The 10782-nt window shown below is 48.0% G+C and overlaps 1 protein-coding gene across 1 annotated transcript in view; it reads right to left on the reverse strand.

The window, feature by feature from the left end:
* TPO (thyroid peroxidase) overlaps nt 1–10782 on the reverse strand; it is a 132527-nt gene that overhangs the window by 113317 nt on the left and 8428 nt on the right. Inside the window, exon 3 of the mRNA XM_011989529.1 lies at nt 7508–7592. Within this exon, the coding sequence (XP_011844919.1) occupies nt 7508–7592 (85 nt within the window). The remainder of the gene's footprint in view (nt 1–7507; nt 7593–10782) is intronic.

Raw genomic sequence — 10782 nt, forward strand, 5'->3', positions numbered from 1 at the left:
GAGCTGGCAGGAGAACCTCCTTCCCTCTGCAAGTTAGACATGAGGCTCAGGACTCAGAATCACCCACTGTGGCTTTGGGAAAAGTGACCTAGTTGTTCTCTTCAGTTGTTCTGCCATAATTAAATGGATTGTTTATATTTTTATTAATAATAATCCCAAAATACACAGTGCTTACAAGTGAACATAAAGTTTCAGGTGCTGTGCTAAGCACTTGTATTCCTTCCATAGTTAATAATATTGAATACTAAAGACAAACGTGCTAAGAGAGATTTTAAGTGCTCTCACCACACGTAGACACCAATCACTATGGAAGGTGACGGGTACGTTAATTTTGTTTGACGGTAGTGATCACTTCATTATGTATCAAAACATCATTTTGCAAATCTGAAACATATACAACAAAAATAAAAATTTTTAAAGCTTACATGTTAAGCTGTTTTTGCATTGCTATAAAGAAATACTTGAGACTGGGTAATTTATAAAGAAAAGGGATTTAATTGGCTCAAGGTTCTGCAGGCTGTGCAAACACGGACCCAGAACCTGCTTGGCTTCCGGGGAGGCCTCAGGAAGCCACAATCATGGTGGAAGGTGCAGCGGGAGCAGGTGCCTCACATGGTGAGAGAAGGAGCAAGAGATCAAGCGGGCAGGTGCCACACAGTGTAAAACAATCACGTCTCACATGGACCTCCTGGGCGAGAACTGACTCATCACCAAGAGAATGGGGCTAAACCATTCATAAGGGGTTTGCCCTTGTGATCCACTTGCCTCTCACCAGGCCTCATCTCCAACATCCAGAATCATATTTTAACATGAGATTTGAGGGAAAAAGCATCCACACCATATCCTTCTACCCTGTTCCCCCGAATCCCATGTCTTTCTCACATTCCAAAATACAATTATGCCTTCGCAACAGTCCCCCAAAGTCTTAATTTATTCCGGCATTAACTCAAAAGTCCCAAGTCCAAAGTCTCACCTGGAGATGAGGTCCTTCTACCTATGAGCCTCTGAGATAAAAAAACAGTTACATGTTTCCAAGATACAACGGTGGCACCAGCATTGGGTATATTTTTGCATTCTAAAAGGGAGAAATCAGTCAACAGAAAGGGTTTATAGGCCCCACACCAGTCTACGCTCAGTAGACAATTCGATAAATCTTAAAGCTCCAGAATAATCTCCTTTGACTCCGTGTCCTGTACCCTGGTGTGAGGAATGGACTCCTAAGGCCTTGGGCAGCTCTGCCCTGTGGCTTCCTTGAACACAGCCCACCTGGCTGCTCTCATGGTTTGGAGTTGAGCACTTGAGGCTTTTTCTGGTGCAGGATGCAAGCTGCTGGTGGATCTACCATTCCGGAGTCTGCAGGGTGAGGGCCTCCTTCTCATAGCTCCATTAAGCAGTGTCTCAGTGGGCACTCTGTGTGGGGGCTTCAACCTCGTATTTCCCCTCAGCATGGCCCTAGTAGAGTCATTCTGAGAGGGCTTTGCCCCTGAAGTAGGCTTCTGCCTGGGCACCTAGGCTTGTTCATGCATTCTCTGAAATGTAGGGGAAGCCACCAAGTCTCCTTAACTCTTGCATTCTGTGAGCCTGAAGGCTGAACACCACGTGAAAGCTGTAGACACTTATGGCTTGGACTGTTCAAGCTGTGACTTGAGTAGTACCTGGGCCCTTCTGAGCCAAGCCCAGAGCCAGAGCAGCTGAGATCTAGGGATCTGTGTCCCTGGGCTGCACAGGACAAAGAGGCCCAAGGTCTAGACTCTGAAGCCATTCTTTCCTCTTAGATCTCTGGGCTTGTGATGGGAGGGAGGACTTACAACATGCTTTCTTCGAGGCCCTTTTCCTGTTGTCTTGGATAGTAGCACTCAGCTCCTTTTAGTCATGCTAATCCCTCTAGCAAATGGTTACTCCAGCAGCTCCCTTTAATTCTTTCCCTGAAAACAGGATCTTGTTTTCTATCATGTGGGTAGGCTGCAAATTTTCCAAATGTTTATGCTCTGCTTCCCTTTTAAATGTAAGTTCCAAATACAAATCATTGCTTTGCTCTCATATCTGATGGTTGGTTGTTAGAAGCAGCTAGACCACCCCTTGAATGCTTTGCTGCATAGAAATTTCTTCTGCCAGATACTCCAAGTCATCACTCTGAAGTTCAAACTTCCACAGATCCCCACGACTTGGACACAATGCAGCCAAGCTCTTTGCTAAGGCATAACACAGGCGACCTCTACCTCCAGTTCCCAGTAAGTTCCTCATTTCCATCTGAGACCATGTCGCCCTGGCCTTCACTGTCCTTATTTCTAGCAGCATTTTGGTTACAGTCATTTGGCAAGTCTCTAGGAAGTTCTAAACTTTCCCTTGTCTTTCTGTCTTCTTCTGGGCCCTCCAAACTCTTCCAACCCCTGCCATTACACAGTTCCAAAGCCACTGCTACAATTTCAGGTATCTTTAGAGAAACACCCCACTCCTCAGTACCAATTTTCTGTGTTAGGCCATTTTCACATTGCTATAAAGAAATACCCGAGATTTGGTAATGTATGCAGAAAAGAAAAGAAGTTTAATTGGCTCACGGTTCTTCTGGCTATATAAGCATTGCTCCTGCACCTGCCTGGCTTCTGGTGAGGGCTTCAGGAAGCTGACAACTATGGCAGAAGTTGGATGGCGAGTGGACAGGTCCCGGAGCAAGAGAGTAGAGTGGGGGAGGTGCCACAGACTTTTAAACAACCAGATCTCATGTGAACTAACTGAGCAAAAACTCCCTTATCACCAAGGGGATGGGGCAAATCAATCACTCATGAGGGATCCGCCCCCATGATCCGATTCTTCTCAGCAGGCTCCACCTCCAACACTGGGAATCCCGTTTCAGCATGAGATTTGGGGGGACGCACATCCAAACCATATGAGCTTGTGAGATAAATACAATAATTATGCCCATTTTATAGACGGGAAATTAATTCATTGAAAATTAAGTAGCTTGCACCACATAGACATCCAGTGAATGATAGAGACAACAGTAAGATACAAAAATTATACACATGCATCATGTATCTTAGAAATAACTTTATGTACATACAAATGCATGCGATATTTAACTTAAAATATACAATATATGTGTTTTAGATCTGCTGACATGTTTGTAAAAGGTAGTATATAGTCATGAACTTTGAGGACACTGAGATTGTAGCCACTTATAACTAACACGTTAGCCAGCCACAGTTCATGGATGCCAGCCGAAGACAGGAGACTCCTGGCCCAGACGCAAGTGACATTGTCAGTCGCAGCAGCTGCGGCAGAGCCAGAGTGTAGGCACCTGTGCAGGTTCCCCAGGACTCACCATGGTAGAGAGGATAGCAACCCTCCCAAAACGCATGCTTTCCTTGCAGACATTTATCTAAAATCTATCTGAGCAAGACATTTGGTTAACAGGAAGAATGAGAATTCTCTGGAGATCTGAAGGCCAAGGGTGGTCCTTTTGAGGAAATCTACTCCTACCTCCTAGAACAACTCCTGCCTCCTAGAACAACACCTGCACCCACTCAAGGGCTCACTGTCTCATCCCTTCTTTTGCCTGGCACCCATGGGACAACACAATCTAGACCCAAAAGGGGTATATCAGGAAAGCAGCGGTCTGGGAAACTGATCCCAGCTCCTGAGCGTGATCTGGAGGGGTCTGGGAAACTGATCCCAGCTCCTGAGTGTGACCTGGAGGGTATCGCCCAGCAGGTCCCCTGGATGGGTCCCCAGGTCACGCTGCCCATACCAGCCCTTCCTGTCCCTGCAGCTGCCGTGAAGCTCAGAGGGCTCTCCCTCGCTGGCTGGTCACTTTCCTATCATGTCCACGTTCTGCAGAGCCCAGCCTGCAGGCAGCTCATTCAGAAGAGCCTGGAGAGGTGCTTCAACCCCCTCAGCAAGCCACAGTCTGCTCTGTTCATCTGCTGCTATTTCCCAGGGGCCGCAGCCATGGCTCATTCCGGACACAGACGCAATCTGCAGCCCAGGTCAGGGCTGCATGTTACTTTAAGACCTCAGCTTCAGAACATAAGCAAAGTATTACTAGGTGACACTTGCAGGCTCTTAACTGCAGCAAAATATCTGAAAATCAAACTCAAATTAGGGGAACTTTGACTCTAGCTGGTTTTGCATTCTTAAGGTGAAGAGCCCACACAGAGCCATGCATCATATGTGTGTTCCCACGAATTCTGCGGATCGCTCTTGGTTCAGGGACACCTTCCAGTAGCTTCATTTGATTAAATAATAACACTCCTTTAGCTGTTCTGTCTGGCACCCCAGGAATGCCCAGAGCGTTCCACTGTGAACAGTAAACAGACTAAAATGGTATCACTAATCTAGGTGCAGATATTCCAGGCTGAATATACCCTGGACCTCACAGTGAACTGTGAATACTGAAAATGGTCCCTGAATGCTAAAAAGGAATGAGTTTACTGCTCAAGGAACGTGAACCTGGACAGACCCTGGGGTGAGTAACTGAGACTGATGGGAACATTTGGTTTCTCGGCCTCTCGTCTACCGGACCCAGAGCCTCATGCAGACACTTCTTCCATCTATGCCGAAATTATAAAATTACGAAGTGCAGAAAGGAAGGGAGTTACTCCCACTCTCATGGCAGGTGGAGGGGGCAGATCTGCAGTGCCTGCTCTCTGCCATGGTGGGAGAAAAGCACACTCCCCTGTCCAAGGGGCGCCTGCCAGGTCGAGGGCACACTCACCCCCACCCCCACACACTCATGGGGCACACTCACCCCTGCCCCCACACTACCAGCCACACCTGGCCAGGTGGCCCAGACAAAATGGATGGGCAGATCCTGCCCCTGCCTCCCTCCCTCACAGGCTCTGGCTGCTGCAGGTGAACCTGGTTGCTGATGCAGCCTGGGCCACAGGCCCGGGAACCCGCCGCTGCCTCCCTGGAGGTTGTATCTTCCTCCAGAATACACTGCACGTTCTCCAGATTCTCCAGTCAAACAGGGGTGCTCTTCCCCAGAGTCTGGGCGGGCACGCTCACCGCACAGCATAAAGATCTGGGTCCCCAGGCACAGGGCCCCCTCCTCAGACGCAGCAACTCCATCTGGGTCCCCAGGCACAGGGCCCCCTTCCCCAGACGCAGCAACTCCATCCGGGTCCCCAGGCACAGGGCCCCCTTCCCCAGACGCAGCAACTCCATCCGCACAGCATAAAGATCCGGGTCCCCAGGCACAGGGCCCCCTCCTCAGATGCAGCAACTCCATCCGGGTCCCCAGGCACAGGGCCCCCTTCCCCAGAGCCCGGGTGGGCACGCTCACCGCACAGCGTAAAGATCCGGGTCCCCAGGCACAGGACCCCCTCCTCAGACGCAGCCCCTCCTGTGTGCAGCCTGCCCTGGTCTCCTTTCCATTGCTCTGTGGGAGCTGGTCTCAGGGAACAAGTGCAAACACTAAAACTCTGACTCCATCTACCTCGGGAGCAAAGTCCTTTGTCCCTGGCCCCGTGCTATCCAGGTAAGCGAAGTGATGAGTGAGGGGGTAGGGGGTCTCAGAGGCTCCCTTTTTGTAAACACTTTCATGGGCAGGCTCTGTGCTTTCCTATCACTTTCCAAAAGCCTGGGGCCATACCACTGCCCATGAGTGAGTGGAAGAAATGACTTAGGCACACTCTAGCTTCTGATATTATTATTTGGAGAAGTTATTTTTTTTTCCTTTTTGGCTCTAAAGTAACTAGATGTGTTTTGAAGGATAAAAGTATTTTATTATTATTAAAACTTTTACTCAAAGTCAGTTCTCTAACCAACCAACCATTGTATTTCCTGATGATCCATAATAAATTAATCCCTAAATAAGGTGTCCCCTTCAGGTATCTGTCTTTACAGAAGGAGCACGGACTTCTGAGAATATGAAACGATCTAACTCATCTCTGTATCCCGGCATCCAGAACAATGACTGTTCCACAGTAGAAACAGTATTTCTTAAGGAAAGAAACATAGTTGGAATAGGTGTAGAGTGTATTTTTTGAGCGATATCAAAAGGCAAATTTTTCCAATAGTGTCCCCAGCTGACATCTCTCCTGGGCTTCCCTCACTCTAATGCATCCTTAGGATCAAGGCATTGATTTCAAAAGGGTCCTGTTAACATGTAATTTGTAAACCAAAAGTAAAATTCTAATGTCCTCGCCTAACCACCTGAGTGGACCCTGCCTCTCGGCCAAGAGCATTCCAAAGTTACCCCGAAAAGCTGGTTCAGGCCGTGATGGAAGGTGGTGAGTCAGACATGCCTCCTTCTACCCCTCCAGCATCAACATCAACACAGACCTTAAGTCTGATAAGAAACATTCACGATCTCTTCTCTATGAAGCTCATGAAACCCTGGTGTCCACAACCCCTTCACATCACCCAGACATTCCTTCCTACTGATGATAATTCTTTCAACTGATTTTTGCCAATCAGAAAACTGTTACATCTACTTATGACCCGGAGACTCCCCACCATGCAAATCTGACACGTTTTGACGGACGTCTTCTGTCTCTCTAAGATGTGTAAAGGCAAGCTGTGCCCCAGCCATCTTGGGCAGGTGTCCTCAGGACCTCCTGACACTGCGTTACAGGCACATCCTTAGCCTTGTTAAAATAAACGTTCTACACGGATTGAGATCTGCCTTAGATACTTGGGTTCACAAATTGTTACTGAGAGGGCAGCACACACTTCTTACTACGCACTTGGTATCCACTCCCACTGCCATGTCTTCCCAGGAATTCTTGTCCATTTTAGACTTACTAAAGTGTGCATGAGTTTGTGAGAAATAGTAGTTCTCTTTCTTTTCCCTTTGATTCAATTTTTAGAAAATAAATAATAATTTGTTTTCAGCCACTATGAACAATAAGGTATTTTTCTGGCTGGAATAATAGAAATTTGGAATAAATTAACTGCTGTCTTTTGATATTTTGTATCTTGAGAACTTATATAATTATTAGTCAACTTCCTACAAAATAATAAGCTTGGGAGGACAAACTGCTTTACAGGTTTGTTTTACTTTTCTTTTTCTAGACAGGTAATATGAGACCACAATATTCTTAATAGTGGTGTCTGTTATATAATTACAAATGCTAATTATTTCAAAAATGGAGGAGAGCCCCATTTAATTCTTTATCCTATGCCCCAGGTTATGTTACAGTTACATCACACCACCAAACATCTGGGATCTAGGTCTCCCTTTTCCTCTTTAATCTGTCCTAGTCCTTGAGGAGAGAGTCTGGTTTCACTATCAGGACATCAGCCTCTACTGTCTTTTAACCAGGATATATGTAATTGCTGACTGGATCATGGTGCTTTTCCTCTGTGTCTTGCTAAAGAAAGAATTGGATATTAAATACCATTTCTATCCTCTGCTTGCACATGACACTGGGGAAGCAAATTAACAATGGGAAGCTTTAGGTTTTCATTTGCAATTGTGAATATTAGGCCACACGTGTGCAGATGTCGGGAAGGATGTGCCTGTAGGTGGCATTCGGGGCGGTGGCCCCTCCCCAGGGCTCACCTCTGCATCGTGGCGTACATGGCAGTGTCCACCAGCCGCTTGCTTTCCTCCAAGACGCCGGCGACACGAGACTCCTCAGGCTTTCCTACAGAAGAGAACACCACAGTCAGAGCACAGTGACGGTTCGGGGATTCACTGACAGGAACACCACACAGTCAGAGCACAGTGACGGTTCGGGGATTCACTGACAGGGACACCACACAGTCAGAGCACAGTGACGGTTTGGGGATTCACTGATGGTGTTGCTTTGTCGCTCAAGCCCATCTGGCTGTGGTGATGCCCATGTGGTTTCCAGGGCAGGCAGGCGACCAGGTCTGTGGGAGGCTTGTCCTCCACGGGCCTTCACTTCCTTGCTACGGAGGAGCGTCCATCCCCCTGCATGGAGCTGCCTGGAGAATGGGATGAGAGAGCTGCTCACCTAATTTCTCACTTGTCCAAACCACTTCAGATGATTCTGAATAACTTTCGTTCTGAACATTTATCACTGGTTACCTGAGCTAGTGGTAAAGTTGATAATAATTTGCCTATCTTAATTTGTGTACTTAATAAAAGATAAAATAATTCCAATATACCAGCAGTTTCCAATGAAAACACTCCTATGTTATTTGTTTTAGCACCTGGAATGTTTAAGAGGTTAAAATCCCATTTCTGGGTAACAACGTGAAGTTCCAGACGGGTAACAGGAAGATGGCAAGTGCTTCCAGCCATGTTCACACGTCAGTCCTGTCACTAAATTCACCTGTGTAGCATCAATACTCCACCAAAGGAATGCGTTGGTTCCTAAAAGCAAATAGAAGTCCCTGAAGGGGACACCAGGCTCTCCCCACGGCCCAACGTGGCACCTGCAAGAGGTTGGCCCAGGAGAGGCGCCTGCACGAGGTCAGTCCAGGACAGGCGACTGCAGCACCTCTCAAGGCTTCAGCCCCAAGTGCCTTCCATGCTCATCCCTACCCTAGGAGCACACAAATTCCCCACCATCCCTTCTTCCTGCTCACTCTGCCCTGCTCCGTCTGTTCCGTTGTCTACCCAGTTTCTTACAGTGTGTGATACAACAAAGTTAAGAAAACCTCCATGATGGATCTCTCTTGGGTTCTGGGATGAGTAACCAGTGGTTAAGCACTTGGGGCAGAGGGTGACCTCTCAGGGTTGGGCAGAGAGCAACGAACAGAGCCCCCCGGTGTGGGGCTCCCTGGAGCCAGGGCGGGAGGGAGGGGGGGCACCCAGCATGGGCTCACAGCTCCACCAGGGCCCCGCAGTACAGCCGTCAGAGCTGCGGGCTCTGGGTGTGGAGTCTGAACAGGGGACCCGGTTTCGTGCCAGCATGTGCATGCTTGGGAAAGTGCGATGGGGAACGGATGCCAGTGGGAGTGAGTAGGAGCCGAAAAAGGAGGGGCGGCCTGGGCATCGCAGGACCGGTGGCAGGTGTGGACCTCAAGGACCAGCATTCTGGGCTTTATGGAGATTTCTTTCAGCTCTCAAGAGCAAGGGAACCTCCTATTCCCACAAAAGCTTGAGATATAAGACACTTGGAATTTTCGTTTATTTTCCTCGTATTTCCTTCTAAACCCACTGCAACTGCCTGGGCAACTCAACTCACATTTAGTATTCTGAGGTCAGTCATGGCCGCTTACTTGCCAAACACAGTAACCACCCCCCAGGACTCTGGTGCTTTTGGGATGTTGCCGGCATTCTTAGGTGGCAGAGGGGTGACGGCCATGGGCTCTGGAGTGAGACAAATCAATCTCCGAGTGACGCAGCAGACCACCTCACCTGGCGCGGCTTTCTCTCCTAGCGGCAGAGTTACATGGCAGGATCGTTCTAGAGAGAAGTTTGCACAGCTCTTGGCTGAGGGCCTGGCAAGTGCGCAGAGTTACGTCTTAGGATGGTTTTAGAGAGAAGTTTGCACGGCTCTTGGCTGAGGGCCTGGCAAGCCTCAGTGCTCCCAGCCGTCGTGCCTTCTGCTTTCAGTTTCTGGCCGCTCCCTCTCCCAGCCTCGGTCACCGTGGCTCTCTTCCCTCCATGGTCTCCCTCCCGTGAATGTCACCACGGGTGCATTTCTGGCTCCTCTGATCTTTGCCCTCTCCTCTCACCCTCCTTTTGTCCCCACCCAAATGCCCGTTTTCACTTGAACTTCTCTCCCGAGTCACGCCATCCTCCTCTGCTCCCCACTGGGGCGAATTAACAGCCTGAAATAACCACCCTGCCAGCTCAGGTCCCCAGGCCAGAAACCCAGCCACGGCTTTCCTTGCCTTTCATTCGCCGTGTTGTGCTGATTTCCCCATAATATCTCTGGTAGAACGTTCTGCTCCTGCCTGGCCCTTGCCAGTCTCCCTTTCTACTGCCTTAGTAGAAGGAGCTCTCGACTGTCTCCGGCACTGATCTCTCCCCTATCCTTCTGTCCCTCCTGCTGTCACACAAGTGACCTTTCTAAAACAAGGCCTGCTTGTGCCTGTGCCTTTGATGAAAGCATCTGAAGGCTCCTGATGCCCACGGAATTGCGTGCAGGTCCTCCTCAGAATCCAGGACTTCCACAACCCGCCCAAAACCCATCTCCATGTTGCAGAGCTGTGGATGTAAAACTCAATTTATCCTTCATCTCATGAAATTGTCAATCTCAAGCTCCCAGCTCTTCCTTTATGAAATTTTGATCCTGCTGATCTTTAGGTACCAGAAAAACAAATTAGCTCTGTCACTCACACCACCTGTGTTTATGCACCTGTCACTGAGGGTTTCTTCAGGGCTCTGCAAAGTTCTGCGCTATTCACGGCCAAGACCAAAGGCTGGTTTTCAGCAGGCAACTTGACAAGTATTTAAGAACCAACTGATGAAATACAAAGAAACATGCTTATCTTTCCCTACTGTGCTTGGAAATGGCAGTTTCTAGAGAGATCATTCCTTGTTATTGACAAATATTAATATATTGTTATTTAAGTTTAACTGATCACATGTTGCTTAGTCTCTAGTTTCTTTTCTTATTGTGAAATATTTCACAAAATTAAAACATATTTATAGGCTTGCAGATTATTAGTGTCTTTTAAGTTTCATAAAATAAATCCATTTTTGTATTGAAAACTCCCATCAGAGACACATAATTCTCATCAGATAGTCCTAAGTGTCTGCTGGAACCGGTGGTGTTTTCACTGTTTAGGTTAACTACTTCTTGGCTGAATAGAGGTGACTGACATCCATCCGTAGGGGAGGAAGAAACCTTTTCTCTCCCTGCATCTTAGGTTAATTTTCTGGGGCATTGTAAATTATACTGACAAAAGGCAGAG

Source organism: Mandrillus leucophaeus, unplaced genomic scaffold (genome assembly GCF_000951045.1).
Source record: "Mandrillus leucophaeus isolate KB7577 unplaced genomic scaffold, Mleu.le_1.0 Scaffold355, whole genome shotgun sequence".
NCBI lineage: Eukaryota > Metazoa > Chordata > Mammalia > Primates > Cercopithecidae > Mandrillus > Mandrillus leucophaeus.